This window comes from Myotis nattereri, assembly GCF_964212035.1.
Source record: "Myotis nattereri genome assembly, chromosome: 17".
Classification (NCBI taxonomy): domain Eukaryota; kingdom Metazoa; phylum Chordata; class Mammalia; order Chiroptera; family Vespertilionidae; genus Myotis; species Myotis nattereri.
The window spans coordinates 5,112,373-5,130,293 of record NC_138092.1 but is presented as its reverse complement, the minus strand read 5'-3'; the positions used below and the strand labels follow the sequence as shown (position 1 = coordinate 5,130,293).

General features: G+C 41.2%; 1 protein-coding gene across 19 annotated transcripts in view; it reads right to left on the bottom strand.

Moving 5' to 3' along the window:
- The window catches only part of CYRIB (CYFIP related Rac1 interactor B), a 112,125-nt gene that overhangs the window by 25,976 nt on the left and 68,228 nt on the right, over positions 1 to 17,921 (bottom strand). For 11 of the 19 annotated variants that reach the window (XM_081111478.1, XM_081111467.1, XM_081111480.1 and 8 more), the window contains 2 exons: positions 16,838 to 16,876; positions 219 to 301 (listed from right to left, as the gene is read on the bottom strand). In XM_081111478.1, the coding sequence (XP_080967604.1) occupies positions 219 to 291 (73 nt within the window). In that variant the 5' untranslated portion in view covers positions 292 to 301; positions 16,838 to 16,876. Of the gene's footprint in view, positions 1 to 218; positions 302 to 1,194; positions 1,278 to 16,837; positions 16,877 to 17,921 lie in introns of all 19 variants that reach the window. The other 8 variants (XM_081111473.1, XM_081111474.1, XM_081111471.1 and 5 more) reach the window with 2 other exon arrangements.

The window sequence follows — 17,921 nt, the reverse complement described above, 5'->3', positions numbered from 1 at the left end:
AGATATCTCTTGTAACAATTCAAATAAAAGCATTTTACAATTTAGTCTATAAAATAGGATTTCCAGTTCTAGAAGGCACCAGAAATTTTACTCAAACAATTCATAGCTCAGTCATGCAAAGCAGTTAAACAGATGGCAAAGTGGAAACATTCATTTAGTGCAAGACAAACGCAGTCTACTGCAGGCAAAGAGAAATAGATATAAAATCATCTTCTCACTTTCAAAATCAAGGAAAAAATTTGGCCCCTGCTCAAGGTCTGTGCATGTCAAAACTTTAAGAAGATTCCCCATGTTAAGGTACCTGTCAAGACAAGAATGAGAAAAGAGAAAATATCCCTTTATGAAAAAGAACATTGGAAATGGATTTTTTGTTTCAATAGCAAAAGGGAAAATGTTCATTAGGCCATGAATTCGTCCTTCAGGTTACCCAGACTGTGCTCGGGCGACAGCAAACCGGGCTCGCACGGTTGATGTGGAGGACCTAGAGGTGAAATGTGGCTTCCTGTACATAATGGCACAACTGTTGCTCTGATTCTTCGCAAAATTCTCCCAAGACAAGTCTCATTAGTGGCCTTATAATGAAAAATTCTCTAAGTATTCCAACAGTGCTAGTATTCTGGAAGAGAAATTTCTGATCAAGAATTATTCACATATAATCTTGTTCAAAATTGCGCCGAAAAACAACAATTTATTTCAAAGCCAAATATCAAGAATTTTGGCCACAGCTCACCTTTGCATTTCATTATAAAGGAGTAGAATGTTAAACTTACTTCCTGTATGCCATGAAATAAAGCGGCTATTTCTATCCAAATTTGGATTTGTAACTGGTGGCAGTCATTTAAGTACTGATTCTGATGCGTAGCACACTTCGACGGTATCCAGCCGCCGATGGCAGGAATGTGAGCATGTCACCAAGGCATACTAGTAGAATGTTCATCATAAGGCTCCTTGCTTCATGGACTAATGAAAGGACAGCACTGGCTACAGACTCAACATGATTTTAGCAAATGAAAAACTAAAGAATTATATGTATGATGGTGATGTTTGCCTACAATTAGGGAAAAAAATCATGCAAACTTTGATTCCCCATACTTCATTAACAAATGTTCTGGCTGGCCTTCACTGTGGTGTGAGGATCATTCACCTTTCACCTTTACCATTATGCACCAGCTGTGAAGGGCTAAAGAGACTTACTTTCAAAGTCCAAGAAAAAATGTGCTGCATTGTGGTCTATGTCCCTGGTTAGCACCTTAATGAGATTACCCATGCCAGCAAACCTAAAAATAAAAATGGCAACATCATTTAGTTCCAGTAAAAAAGTTTAAGCAGAGGCCTGGGGTTCGGCAAAGGCTGGCTTGCTCGGAATTACCAACAGGTGCAGGTCTATGTGCTCCTGGCACTGAAAATGTGGCACAACAAAAGCACAGGTGGCTCTGAGTTTACAGCTCTTGTCCTCTTTTCCACAGATCAAAAAAGTTACATACAGCAAGTTGGAAAAAGATCAGATTTTTACATATAACTTGCAATACTTATATTTGGCTAATCTGTGGTAGGTTACTTCTTTATAACATTTGAGGCATATATTCCCAGTTTAAATGAACATCAAAATAGATTTCTCAAGTAAGTAAATACTGAGACCATATTTTTAAATAACAGGGGTATTTTCCTTCTGTAGATCAAATCCTTTGGGAATACAAGGAAAACAGTATTCAAACCATATTTAACCATTCAAGACTAAAGGCAGTTACCAATAACCTACTTAAAAATTTTTACCACACATAAAACAATATTTCTTACATTTTCTATACTCCGAAAATTAATCAAACATTTTATTGTTTAACTCAGACTGATTATTCAACAATATTAACTAGATACAACCATACAATGTATGTAACTTAAAAGTTAACACAGCAAACCAGTATGAAGGATCCAGAATTACCATAACTTAGTAAGTTTGCAGAGGAAACAGTAAAAATAAGGTATTGGCATAGTAAATCTTGCACGAATTCTCCATGACTCAGTGTGGATGGATGTGGAGGGCGGTGTCAGGACCATCAGGAAGCCAGATTCAAACCTGGAAGTGGCAGTAACTACTGGAAGTCAGACTACAGTGCACAGACACTCCTCCACCCCCAATCTCAATACTTTTTCTCCAAATATGGAACTGCTGGCAAATATAAATGAAACAAAACATAAAAGCAACAATATTTTTTAATCAATGAAAGGAGACATCTTATTATTCATCCCCATACAGGAAGTTTGAAAAGAGTCAGTACTTCTGGCCACCTGTGCTGATACCTCTTCCTCTACCTACTCCCCAGACAATGGCCTATGTCCCTAACTTTAAACTCCACAAAGTGGAAATAACAGTACATGTATAACAGTTATTTGTTGGACTGACACACACATTTCTTAGACAATTTTAAGGACAATCTAATTTATTCACAAATACGGTAAATAATGAAGGGTCTCCTTTCTTTCAAAACAATCTCCCAATGGGAGAGGTAGAGATCTGTCTTATTTTTTATATCAAAATCCCTATGACATAGAGGTTCACTGGAAATAGTTTGTACAATGTTTTACACAAATGGATTAGCTGAGATCAACACTCAGAGGGAACTGTTTAAGCTTTAATTCTCTTATCTATCTATCTATCTATATGTAAAAAAGCCTAATATGCAAAGTGTCCCCTCGGGAGTTCAACCAATTGGGAGTTAGACTGCTCGCTATGACGTGTGCTGACCACCAGGGGGAGGTGTGGAATGAAGGAAGGCCCTAGCTGGCAGCAGAGGAAGGGAGGCCCTGGCTGGGAGCCAGCAGCCACTAGGGACACTACCTGTGCACAAATTTTGTGCACTAGGCCTCTAGTACATGATAAAAAGTTTAATAATACCAAACTTTTACAGTAAGGAAAATATAAACACTGCTCCAAAATCATCAATCACATCCAAACAATTACTTCAAACTGGCTACTAAATTTATTCAATAAGTTTTAGGAACCATTTAGAAATAACCTATTTCACAGCTTTACTTTTTAAAAGCTTTCATATATATATGGAATTTCTGTTTCCAAATACATAAACTCTCTCACTAGAACTGAGACCAAATATACAACAGATTACCCTAGTCCCGTGGTCGGCAAACTGCGGCTCGCAAGCCACATGCAGCTCTTTGCCCCCTTGAGTGTGGCTCTTCCACAAAATACCATGTGGGGGCGCACTTACAGTGCAATGGAAACTTCATGGCCCAAGCACAGAAGTCGGTTTTCGGCCTGGGCCAGTCTATTTTGAAGAAGTACTGTTGATATTTGGCTCTGTTGACTAATGAGTTTGCTGACCACTGCCCTAGTCCTATGAGACCATCAAGAGGTGCCGGAGGAAGAGAGGAGGGAGAGATTCCTTTCCTTACCTTTTTACTTGTAAGCCACAGGTGATTCTCAGAGAAACACTGAAACTAGCCAAGTTTGTCTGCTCCACCTTCTTATCTCCCCTTCACCATTTAGTCCTACTTTCGAGGCGTCCTAGCCAAATGTGACCCTAACCCCTTGTCACCTGGCTTCATACTTGGTCTGATCTATTCACTCTCCCCAAGTACTCAAAAATTTAGCATTTCTTACCTCTTCAGTCCAAATAGACAGTTAGATCTGATCAAATAATGGAATGATACCCTCTCCCCTGGGAAACTGACCGTTAGCCCATTTCACAACATTCCCTTTCCTTAGACCGCGTTCTATTTGCTAAGACCATTATCTTTCTCCTCTGGACTTGCCCAGGATCCAGACTGCCTAGAGAATTCCCCTCCGAAAAAGCCCGCCTAGTGTCCTTTAAAATCTCTGACTCCCTGGTCCCAAGCTGCTGGCGCCATTTTGGGATTCAGCCCACCTGTTTCCAGATGACCTAATAAATTCATAATTATTTACCACTTTTGGCCTCATGCGTACCTCCTTTGGCGACCCTAATAGACTCTAAGTTTGAAATGGCCCAGTGTATCTAGTAGTTTCACAACCTCAGCACAATTAAAACTGGGCCTGTCTCACATTGTAGGACCCTTAGCAGCAGCATCCTGGGCCTGTAGACACTAGAGGCCAGCAGTAACTCACACAACAGGTTGGAACAACTGAATATAACTCCAGATATTGCCAAATGCCACAGGGCAACATCGCCCCTGGCTGGGAACCCCAGATGTAGTACAACAGCAGCCCCATGCACCCATGAAAGATGCTGTGCCATCACCCATACCATGTGTGTCTCATTTCAAAGATCTGAAAACAGTTCATTGTGTTATCAGCGGTCATATCTTTTTTTTATAAGGAAAAACAAAAAAAAGTAAAACCACATCCTAGTCTTGCACTGTTTAACTCTTCAGCCAAAAACAAAACAAAACCTTCCATCCCCTCGGTGTGGCTGATTTCAATGAATACGATATGGTGGCTAATTGTTGGTTCTGGTCCATTGTCAGACTGCCTGGATTCAAACCCTAACTCTGTCACTTCCCAGCTCTGGGACTTTAGTCAGGATTCCTGACTTCTCCACGTCTCATCCGTACAATGTCCACAATAATAAACATCACTGCAGAGGCTTCCTAAACTGACAGGGGGGTACAGGAAGCCTGGCATCTACTTGCTGCTGCGGTATGGCCACGGCAGAGCTAGAGGATCTGCTCCAACAGCAGAGCCGGCGGAAAGCAGCTCTGGAGGGAGTGGCAGCCTTGTTTCCTGCACACACACACTCCACACCCCCAGCAGCCAGGCAGTCACATAAGAATGACGCCAGCGGATGTAATACAACAGAGGCCCCATGCAGAAAGCCCCAGAAGGTGTCCTCAAGTCCTTGGTTTGTGATTCCATTCTTTCCCAGGTTCCAGCTGCCATTTCCCTCAGTTTAGCTGCTAGATTTTCCTCAGGTTTTAAGATACCCTCATTTCTTTCAACCAACTTTCCCTTTACCTGTTTAGCTGATCTGGGTTTCGGTCATTTGCATCTAAAAGAGTTCTGAATAATAAGACTTCTAAGCTTCAGATGAATACATAAATCTGATGCAAAGGATAAAATATATATAAAAGAACTTTCCGATTCTATACAACTTGGTCCAAAATGCTACTGATTTATTCTAGAGGCACTATTTCAAAGTAATTGATAAATATATTTAGAACAGTAAACTGCGAGTCGTACGATCAGAATTTAGGAGGAAAAAGCTAAAGAATTTTCTTTCAGTTTACTTTTTATTGTAATTCTTGGATTCAAACTAAATATTGTAGATATTCATTGAGTAAGCTAAGGAGAAATTTAATACATAGAAACCAAGTGTAATTTATAATTTACTTCCAGTGTTCGTGATATTTCTGGTGGGATTTTGTGGCAGTGAGCTCTTACGTTGCATGTTGGTTTCAACACTGGCGATGCATCTGGAGAGGAACTCGCTCTTCCTGGCCGGCGGTCTGCGGCATGTCTGAGCTCACAGAGGCACTTACTAACTACAGCAGACCATTCCCCACAAAGCACTTGAAGTTTTCGTAATTAAAACAGAAGCCAAAAGAAACACAACTCTAAGCTCTGCACTACAGTTAATACACTAGTTCTCTCTAGAAAGTTCCTACCAGGTGCAGTTGCTTTCTTTCCTCTTTTAAACTCCAGGCTTACCAGTGCTGTCTCCTCTGCCTGGAGGCTAGTCCCATGGCAGGCTGCTCCATCCTTCCTGGGGCCTTATCTCAAGTGCCCTCTCCAGAGAGCCTTCTCTCTGACCATCTTATCAAGGGCAGTGGCACCCCTGCCCGTTATCTCCTACCACATCCCCCACTTACTCTTTCAGCACCCACAGCACAATCTGATTCACTCTTTTGGCATCAGTTTTCTTCAGTTCAGTTTATAAACTTAATATTTCCAAGTGGGGGATGAGAAGGAAGCAAAACTCAACAGTGACTAGCTTCATTCTAAATCAGGATTTCTTAAACTTGGCGCTATTAACCTTTGAACCACATAGTTCTTTTCTGTGGGGTCTGCCCTGCGCATTGTAAGCTATTTAGCAGCACCCGGGATTCCAGGTTATCTCCCCAGCACCGGTGTGATAACCAATAATATTTCCGGATTCCAGGTACTGCCAAATAGCCCCTGGGGGCACAAGTGTCCTCCTATTAGGAATCAATACTTTCAATGAACATCCTGTTTTGTCCAGTGATCCTGCTACATACCTCCCATCAACCTCCTCTCCCACTCTGCCAGGTGACCACTCCACAGGCTTTTTTTAAATCGCCTCAAACCTCCAACAATTTATCCTCCATGTGTGAAATGCCTTCATTACATTTTTTACCAATAAAAGAAAGAAAAAGAAACAACCACTCCTGGTTTGAAATGCTTTGTCCATAGACCATCAATGACAAGCTAATGAACTCCATCCAGCACACTGCTCCTCTAGACCACGCATGGAAGGCTTCCCTGACCAACCCATCTGTCCCGTCCCCTCTCCCATCACCGTCACCTTCCCAAATGGATGGTCACCACACTCTAACACACAGTCACCCCTTTGGTTACCTGTCCCCCACGGCCGGGTGAACCTGAAGAAGGCAGGGCTTTGCTTTGTATAGTGCTCCATCCCCACGTCCCAGAACAGTGGTTGGCTAACTGCGGCTCGCTGGCCCCTTGAGTGGCTCTTCCACAAAATACCAACTTCTGCACATGGGCCACAAAGTTTCAATCGCACTGTACGTGCGCGCCCGCAAGTGATATTTTGTGGAAGAGCCACACTCAAGGAGCCAAAGAGCCGCATGTGGCTCACAAGCCGCAGTTTACCGACCACTGTCCTAGAACAATGCCCAGGATGTTGGAGGTAGCCACAAATGTTTGTTGAATAACTGCATGATTAGAAATCCGCACAGAAACAAAACTTGGTAAAATTATAGGAGTGTTCCAAGGAGGAGAGAGGAAAGACCAAAATAAATACTGACAATTGAAAACTAAGTCTTTTTTAAAAAGGCCTTAGAATTTTAAAAGAGCTCACTGCCTTCTCAATAAGATAGATGAAGACAGCCTCTGTCTGTCTTTCTTCCTTTCTGTAAAAGCCATAAACTTTGTGTACAACTATTAAGAATTTTCAAAATGTTGATTATTAGGGAAATCTGCCCTTATGTTGTATGTTCAGAAACTACAACACACTGTAATATAATAAAATATATTTTGCATGAGCAAAAATAAAGTGCATCACTTTCATAATTCTTCTTCCAAAGACAAACTACCAGATATACAAGAGATGCTGGAATTGCTTTGTCATATAGTCAGCCAAGCAGCTATTACAGGTTAAAAATCTGCTTTAACACTTAAAAAAAGTATTGATATTGTACTCTGAAGATAATAACAATGCCAACACAAAAAATATTACTAATAGGCAATGGTGCTTTCAGAGACTGTAATTCATCTGCTGGAACCTGCTGAAGAAATAGCCAAAATGAGCAATTACAGAAATATCACATGGCACATGCCAGAAAGCTCCTTCTGATCAATCTACTACACAGCAAATAATGCCAGGAGGTGAATGCAAAGTTGAAAGGCAGGTGGGAACTTACAGTTTTGCTATCTGGAAAGCCACTTACATAACTCCAATTCCACATTTTTAGATCTCAGGTGATTGCATAGAGCAGCAGGTACAAGCTGAAACAGTAGAAACCTCCAAAAAAATTCAAATGATACCAACAATCTCACATTAGCACATCTGCTTCTGAAAATATTCTCCTTCCCCAAACATGGCACAAAGCCTTACTGTAGAACTATTTCTATGAAGCTGCAACATCACCTTCTGAAAGCACAGGTGGATTTAATATTGCATATGAACAGCAGAGTGACTATGAACAGGAGTGTAAAAACAAAAAATGTTTTAATATGTCCAACCTTCAAAATCTGACTATTAAAATTAATAACACTGTAGTCATTAAATTTTGATAAATTTCCAGATTTATTAACGTATCTGAAAAGCTTATTCTATGATGACTTTGGCCTTGGTCTTAGCTGAATATTGACTTGACTGGCCCAATGTGTATTTGGTGCACCTCTGCTACAAGTAAATCTTCCACAGAGTGCAGAGTAAATGTCCAATAAGAACCTACTGAATTAACTTCATACCTGTACATAGTGGGATGCAGTGGCACCACTTTTCTGAAGGATCAGCTGGGTACACAATTACTTAAAGGAGAGGCATAATCATACTTCCTTCCGAACTTCTGAAACGGTGCGACTCACATTAGGAACATGGCAGCTGAAGGTAGTGAGTGGACTAACTTCAGGGAAGGCCTTTAACACCACCAAGAGGTGAGAGCCAGAATAATGGAGATAACCACTCAAGCAAGCCTAGTAGTAAAGCATTTGCAATAGCTACCTGACAATATGCTGTTGTCTCTAGTGACTACACCGCCAATGCACATCACACCTTAGCCTTCTTCCCACACCCACTTCACTTCCTTCTTTCCCCTTTCTTCTCAACAAGGGAAGTAACTAAACAGTACCTTCTGTTCTAGCACAATGACCAGTAGGCAGCAAGTATTTGTTCATTAAGTGGCATAACCAAGATCTCCCTTCTTCTCTTGCTCTTCTGTTTTCTGACTTTTGTGTGGTCAGCGTGCTTGAGTAGAATCTGAGCCCCCCAGGACTTCCACTCTCTCCCCACTCATGGTTCCACTGGATGTGATAAAGTGAGCAGACGTGACATCCCCTCCGGGACTCCATATTCCCCGGGGTTTTCCTCTACCTGTACCCCTAGACAATCTGGGCAGGAGCTATCCAAGAACCAGAACTCTGAGAAGCAGCATGAAAATGTCCTCACTGTTATACATGTATAAGTGAGTGCTGAGTAGTCAGAGGTGGACTGTGACTTACTTTTCTATTATCTCTCACCCCCAAGCCTAACAGCAGATTGGCAGGTGAGAACAAAGAAGGTCCCCCTCTCTCTGTTTTTCAAATCCCATCAGCATTTCCTGTCAGCAAAAGACAGGCATGGCTCCAGGCTCTGGCTTCCTGTGAACTGGAGCAGCAGTGCAGGACCTAGCCCAGCCGTGGGCAGGCCCAAAGGCTGGATCCGGCCCTTTTGAAATGAATAAAACTAAAAAAAAAAAAAAGATCGTACCCTTTTATGTAATGATGTTTACTTTGAATTTATATTAGTTCACACAAACACTCCATCCATGCTTTTGTTCCAGCCCTCCGGTCCAGTTTAAGAACCCATTGTGGCCCTCGAGTCAAAAAGTTTGCCCACCCCTGGCCTAGCCCTTCAGAGGTCTGAGCTTCCAGACTTACGGGGTAGCCCTCCTCCTCCCTTTAGTTCCCCTGCTTTAGAAGTGGTATTTGCTTCCTGTGGTTACCATTAATATCTAAGTTACCTCAAGTGACTAAAAAAGAACTGTATATTTGGTCTTTAATCCCAGCTCCTCACACAAGGCTCCTAATCCCCTGGAATTTCCTGGGTGACGGAGGCTCTCATTTTAATGAGGTGACTCTTGGCAGGCCCCTAAATAGCTTCAGGATAGAGGCGCCTTATCAGAAAGCATGATCAGAGGGAAGGAGCTTTCAGCCCCAGCTCCTGGCCTCTGGGAAAGGGAGAGGACTGAAGACTGAGCTGATCACAAATGGCCAATGATTTATAATCAGTCCTGCCCACACAATGGAACCTCCATAAAAATACTTTTTTAAAACCCTAAGTGACAGGGTTTGAAGACGGTCCAGGTTGGTAAACACATCTGCATGCTAGAAGGGTGGCACACCCCACTGCACAGAGCTCCTATGCTCAGGACACTTCCAGGCCTCACCCGATGGACCTCTCCACCGAGCTGTTCATTTGCATCCTTCATAAAAATCCCTTACAGTAAACCGGTACTAGGAAGTGAAGTGAGCTCTGGGAGCCATTACAGCAGATTACTGAACCTAAGAAGGAATCATGGGAATCCCCAATTCACAACTGTCTGGTCACAGTGCATAGGTCTAGGACTTGTGGTTGGCAGCTGGAGTGGATGGCAATGTTATGGGACTGAGCCCTGAACCTGTGGGGTCAGCACTAATGCCACGAAGTCAGTGTCAGAGTCAGAGTGAATTGCAGGACAGTCAGCTAGTGTCCTGAGAGCTGGAGAACTGGCTGGGGGGGAGGGAGGCGGGGGGAGAGGGGAAGGGGTTATCCCACACATTTGGTGTCAGAGGTGCTGTGAATACACATGCTCGGACCTCAGCATCCTCTTTTTGCTCAGGCTTCCAATGCTCATGTGTATCAATCCATATGTTAAATCCCCGATTGTAAAAACCTAGCAAGGTTTCTGCTTTCCTGGCTGAAATATGACTGACACAGAAATTCTAGACATTAGCTGAACTTTTAACCTTATCAAAAGTATCTATTGTCATCAGGTACTAGTGTAGCTATTAATCAAGTGACCCGTTGATTCTCCTTCCATGGCAAAATGGACAGGAAGAGATGCAGGAATTGGGCATTACTGGGTGCCCAGCTGCACAGCATCATAGTAGCACTAAAACCTCTCCATGAATCCCTAGCACGTGTCAAGATCGACATATTATATTAGTCTAGTAACTATATGGAGTTAAGCTACTTGCCTTACAGAAATGTGACCTAAATGAACAGTGCAATGGAAACTGGGAGACTTGACTTCTAGTCCCGACTGTATCACAAAATATGTGACTTCACACAGGTCAGTTTACTTGTTAGACTGCATCTCTCACAGCTGCTGGCTGTGACACTACATGCTACGTTGCGTCTTTCCTAATGCTGACATCTAGTGGATATACTTAGAGTTAGTATTTTAAGGGAAAAAATCTTATTTAAGCTATTTTAAATAAAGACTCACTGGAATGTGCAATACATATAGTAAACTAGGAGGCCAGTACCGCCCCTTACATAGAAGTGAACCATAATAAAATAGCATTACATCAGACTGTTGCAACATCTTTGACAGATTCAGAGATTACTAATACTAGTACTCTTCCATGCCTCTAGCCATTAAAAATTAAACCACCAATGCAAATTACTGCCTCAGTTGAAAATTTAGAACAAGAAAGCAAAAAACTGCTTCCTGCTATGTCTCCCAGCAGGTACAGGCACAGGGTATGAGAAGGTCTAGTACAAGGTTCCAAGGTAACTAATTTAGGAGTGCGCAGAATGGTGAGTGTCGGAAATAAGGAAAAACAAGAAAAACTTAACATTACCCATTTCACAAGAATTTATTATGAAGGTTTCCCTTGGAAAAAAAAAAGATTCGATTATAAACAATCACCATTAAGTGCTCTACTTTCAAATGACTTAAATTTTAGACTTCAGTCAATTTTTAGAAACCAGCCAATAATAAAATAATGCACAATTAATCCAATATACATCTTGCCCTCACGAATCACACAAAACTTGTATTAAGCTGAAATTCACCCACTTGTTAATTTCTCCTCATTGGTACCAGTTCTCACTGGCCTCCTAGAACCAAACAAAACAATACCTGTGCCACCTGAGAACCTATTAAATATTTGAAATACCTTACCATATATTAAACTGAGGTCAAAAGAAAGTCATCTATCTATCAGACTAAATACATACACTCATACATGCAAAAAGTTACAAGCAAGCTGTCTCCTATCTAGTAATTGTGAGGATTAGCTTCTGAAAGAGAATAAAGTTTAGGGGGAGTTATTTAGGAAATACTCACTATAAGGACCTTCTTAAACAGAGACTAAAGGAACTAAGGGCATAGAACCAGCTTTCCTGGAGTTGGACTATAATTTCACCTTTGTAACCAAAGTATCTGACAGAGGGCCTTGGATGCTGTAAGCACTAAACGAAAGTAAAAGTCAATGAATGAGATCTTACTGTGTGCCACATACTATGCTAAGTAGTATATGCACAGGATTACCTGGTAAAATCCTCAACCATTTTATGAGGTTGGTTAGCATTACAATCCTCATTTTACATCTGAGCAACCTGAAGATCAGAAGGATTAAACATCTTGCTTCAAATTCACTCCAGCAAATCTGGGTCCCAACAATTCTCTTAACCATTTTGCCATACTGCTTCCTACTCATAAATGAAAATACACATAACTCATCCAAAAAGTTTTATAATATTTCAATTGTTCCTAACAGAAATTAATTCAACACCAGTATTAAAATTTCTAAAGTAGAAATAAAATTCTGAGAGATTAAAACTTTAAGAAAAAAAAATGATGACTAGAAAAGATGACAGAGAGTACTACAAAATGTCCTTCAAGGTTTCCCTACCAGGTCTTTGTTTGAGCCTGGCACACTAACGGAATTCATACAGTGACATCACAGGCGGTCACTGCCACATGTTTCCCTTGCTCCTGAACTGCAATTAAAATCATTCCCTTAAATATAACTCCTCCAGGCTCATCACAATCAAACAGATCACAGAAGCAAAATAAATTTTCTCTTCTTGGTAATCATATAGTTTTTAAGATATGTACTTGAATAACTCTACATTTATAAATCACTATCTTGTATTATGCTTAAAAGACTCTAACACAGGTCATTACATTTTGATATTGCAGAAAAGATGTAATTATAACTGAATGTTTTCATTTTATCATTTTTAAAAATACTATTTTACTTCAGTTGGACAGTGGGGACAGATTCCCTGTGTAAATTTAAAAAGCATACTCCATGACTATTTTCAAAGGATAAGGCTGATACCTTTCACTAAGTAGCACTGTAAGCACCGATTCACCACCAATCCCCCCGCAAAAAAACTAAGATTAACAAAAAATAGGAGGTATTCCAATGTTTTCCTATAGTGGAGCTTATTAATTTTAAATGGATTTTTCAAACCATTAAAAGAAATACAGAATACATGTATCACCAAGTTTTCTGAATTAAATGTTATCTAATAATTATAGCTTTGAAAGCGCCACACAAGGACAATATTTATTTAAACCAAAGTTCAATTCACTGAACGACTGTGAATATTTTCACCACGTGTCTGAAGTACGAGGAAGGAAGTGAAGGGAATGAGAAAGGATACAAAATTCGAGCCCAAAATATAGGGTTCATGAAGTGACTTGAAACCATGTAGCTCAATTCTCTATAAAAGAAAGAAACTGAGGACTAGAAAACTTGGTGACTTGGGCGAAAGCAGCAAATTCGTTTTTTGAAAGTAGGGCTTAATCCATTGACCTTGGCAATGCAGCTTTTGAGAACATCTTTAAAATATGGCATCAGGGTAGGATCACACTGATAGAACCAAAACACCCAATAGCCGGATACTCACCATGTTCCCTTCGAAACAAAGATTAGTGCTATCAACCAAATTTCAATAGATCTGCCATTCCCTTTATTGGTAGTTAGCTACAAGGTGGTGAACACATTCAAATTTAGTGACACCACTCTGGGCTCTTCCTAACTTAGGCTGGCACATCGTCACTGTATAGCTCTTACTGCAGATGTAACTGAAAAACACTGATGATGTTTTACAAGTCTTGACCTTGATGTGTGTGTTTCTGTGGTAGGCAATTAGACAGACATGAGCAGAGCAAGGACCATGGACCAGGTTCAGAAGGTCACCAGGGTGGAACGCTCAGGGTGCCTAGCAATAGGCAAAACTGGGAAAACAAGGACCTTGCCCCCAGCGTAACCTTTCCTCCCCTAGCATATCGCTGGTCATGCAGTTCAGACCTCCTGACCTTTCATATCATAGCTGGTCATGAGGTTTGGATCCTCCCCTGACCTTTCCTCCCCTGGCAATTTGCTAGTCATGGGGGAACCATAAAAGGGGTCACAGAATAGCTCTTCAGCACTAAGCTCCCAGGACATGAGGTTCTGACCCACATCAAATACATCTAGGCCTCAACTGTGTTTCAGCTCCAGGCCCAGAGAAGCAGCAACACCTGACAAGCCCCACAGTGGCTGACATCAGGACCAGATGCATGGACTAATGAACCCCGCCCTGGCGCAGACCAATCAGTGGAGGCCAAGACCTGAAAGTCCTGCCACCTGGGAAACTGATGAATATTCTACTGAGATCCTTCCCTGGGACCTCCCCTAAAACCCCCACCCTTAAGAGCCCTAGGGCCTTAGGGAAAAGCCACTCTCCCTCTCCCCTTTCTCTTCCCCCAGGTGCATCACCGTAATTTACCTTTCTCTCTCCTAAACTCCAAGGCCCTTCTTGTGCCTTTGTTACTTTCCCTGGGCCCATTTCTACTAGGCTCACTTCTACCTCTGTGATTTTCTAAATAAACTTTCTCTTATAGTTTGAGTCTGGGCTCTAAATTCTTTCTTGGCCATAACTCAAGTACTGAGATTTTGGAACCAAGATCCAGTCTGACTCCACTGGTGTAACCTTCTGGTGCTTGCCAACATTTCCACAACATAAGCATCAGAGCACTTACCATCTGCATCCTCCCATGGAAACAAATGATGGCATTTCTCTGGTTAACTGTTGGCATCTTGAACTATTTTATGTTAACACTAGAGGCCCGGCCTATGCCCTCTTGCAGTGTGGGACACCTCGGAGGATGTCCACCCCAGTGGACACCCTCACCCCATGGAGGTTTAGCCAGCCTGGGTGAGGGGCTGATGGCTGTTTTCAGGCTGGCCACACCCCCATTTAGAGTGGGGGGTCCCCACTGGGGTGCCTGGCCAGTCTGGGTGAGGGGCTGAGAGCCGTTTTCAGGCTAGCCAAGCATCCTGGCAATGTAAGCTCCCAGCCTCTCCTTTTTTTCTTTTTTATTCTGGGATTTATTTACCTTCTATAATTGAAACTTTGTTGCCTTTAGCGGAAGCCTGCGGAAAGCTTGGCTTCCTCTAGCGCCAGGGGCAACCCACTCCTGCTCGCTCCAGCTCCGTGGCCACAGCTAGCTGAAAGCAGGTATCTGGGGTTTGTTTACCTTCTATAATTGAAACTTTGTTGCTTTCAGTGGAGCTCAGAGCCAGGCCACGGCAGGCGGGGAACCTTGGCCATCACCGGAGCAAGCAAGCCTCCTGCTCACTCCAGCTCTGTGGCTGCTGACCGCCATCTTGGTTGGGTTAATTTGCATATAGTTGCTCTGATTGGCTGGTGGGCGAGGCTTAAGGCATAGCGAAAGTATGGTCAATTTGCATGTTTGTCTTTTATTAGTATAGGATGTGTAGTTCATGTTCCTGAAACTAGAATGTGTGTTCTTCGGAGGCAGGCAAACTCCAAGGCTTAACACATCATCTACACCATTTTCCACAGAATGCTGTTTCTGTGATTATTAACCAGCAAACAGAAGTTTCTTCAAAGCTATTTCAAAAACTTCTAGCCCACACCATCAGGATATTTCTTAATGTATGGATGTGTAGTGCTACTTTTTTAAGATTAGTGATACAGAACATAGAAAACTGCACTATCAAATACAACAAAGAATTTGTCTGGCTGATTTTCACTAACAGGAGTCCTTAATCTGGGGTCCAGGAGGAGAATTCAGTGCCTGTGAAGTTGGATGGGAAACTCTCACTAACCTCTAAGTCAGTGGTTCTCAACCTTCCTAATGCTGCGACCCTTTAATACAGTTCCTCATGTTGTGGTGACCCCCAACCATAAAATTATTTTCGTTGCTACTTCATAACTGTAATTTTGCTACTGTTATGAATCATAAATATCTGACATGCAGGATGTATTTTCATTGTTACAAATTGAACATAATTAAAGCATAGTGATTAATCACAAAAACAATATGTAATTATATATGTGTTTTCCAATGGTCTTAGGCGAGCCCTGTGAAAGGGTCGTTCGACCCCCAAAGGGGTCTCGACCCACAGGTTGAGAACCGCTGCTCTAGGTGGAAGTTAGCAATCCTTCAAGCAAGATTCTAGGCAACAAACCAAAGAGTATTAGAAATACCTCTGAACTTGTCATCCACAGAAATCAGAGGTAATTTCAAATTACATTACAATTACAACTGCAAACTCATTACTATTTAAAATTACAGTATTTAGCAGAATTGTCCCCTAAGCTTATTTTCTATCAGAAGCATAGATCTATCAAAATTTTGTATTTTTAATATTTGTTAACTATTTCAATATTATCTGGTTCCTTTTTTAATCATATGTATTTTACTTCATAAAATAACTGTCAGAATCACTATTCTGAGAAGGGATTCAGAGTTCACTGATGACCACAGAGGTCATGGTTCCAGAAACCGTGAGAGCTCCTGCACTGCGGGCCAGGGCGCAGGTGAGGGCTCCAGTCCACAGGACCATTACAGAGCTGTCACAGGGGCCTAAGAAAAGGCCAGGCACCTTCTGAAAGGAAGTATCTCTACCTATGACTAGGAGGAGCACCAGAAGAGATTTAAGCTGGTCATTTTCACTTGAACGCAAAGAGTCTGTAGAAAAATTACACTTTCAAATACCCATTGACTTGTTAGAATTAAATTAATTAGAGGACTATAAATGTTTGAGTACTCAGGACCCATTTTAAAAAGGACCAAAACCAATAATTGGTAGAATTCCCATTAAGAAATATGTAAAAGTGTTCTCCCTTCTTCCAAATAAATACATAAATTAGTAAATAAACATACTAGAATTATGGCTTAGACCTCTTCTGATCAACCATATTGGTGATAGCTGAAATGACTTAAAAGGGAATTTGCAAAACAAAACACATACCTCTACTATGAAAAGCTGTAAAAAAAAGGTCTAATTAAATTTACATTTCCCCACTACTTCCTAGACTAAGCCAGAAACTAAACACTACAGGGTGTTATTTCCTAAAGACATTTTTTAGCAATACAATATATGTATAGAACATTTCCTTATATTACGTTTAGCCAATGTAGTTCTTAATTTAAATCATGATGTTTGTTGCATTTGAATAATCATTTCCCCCAAAGACATATTTACCTTCAGCCAGTGCTGGTGATTCTGCCCTCGTCCCTCTACCTGTTTAAAGAAAGAAAGGAAGAAAGTCTAAAACATTACTATACTTTAAAACAACTTTATTTTATTAAAACTAACAATAAAATTCATGAATGCAACTACATATTATAAGTATATGCTGTGTGTGTGTGTGTGTGTGTGTGTCCTTGGATTAACTCAGCAACTATTTACAGAGGACCTACTAAGAGTAAGGCATTATATTACACTCTGGAAAACACCAATAGCTGATAAAACACTATAGTTGTTACCCTCAAGACACTCAAAGACTAATAAGTGTACTAAGAAAAGTACACTATTCTCATTATAGCTTATGAAACAAGATAACAAGGGAAAAATTAGTAATTCTTTTTATTCTTGTAACAGGGGCTTAAAATTATTAAAAGAAGCATCCTATATAATAAAGAGCTAATATGCTAATTAGACCGAACAGCAGGACGACCTTCCAGATAAAGCCAGGGCTGCGAGGGCCGAGCCCCCTTGCACGAATTTCATGTATGAGACCTTTAGTATTTCTATCTTCTATCACAGTTTAAGGTCCTTCAGTTTCAATGCACTAGTAAAATGTCAGGTTTATTACAGGTGTGAAGATTATATTCCATGACAATAACCTATTATTTGCCAGAGGCAAATCTCTGCAGAACTCTTCTCTCAAACTCCCTAAATGCTAACATGCCCCAGCTCAGTCCAGGTCCTCCCCTCTCCATGATCTCACTTCATCCCATGGATTTACGTATCATATATCTCAAATGTATTTATTCCGTCTCAACATTTCTCCAACACCATACTCTCATACCACTGCCTGCTCAGTACATCCACTAAGATTTCTAGTAGATACCTCAAACTTAACCTGTCCAAAGCTGAACTCATCTTCCCCTCTCAAACCTATGGCTGCAGTCTCCCCATCTCAGCTGATGGACCTCTCTCCTTCCAGTTGCTCAGGTAAAATCTTTGGATTCCTTTACAACTTCTCTTTCTCACACATCCCATATTCCACTCAAACCCCCAGTACCTGGAATCTTCACGCCTCCTATTCTATCTCCTATTAACT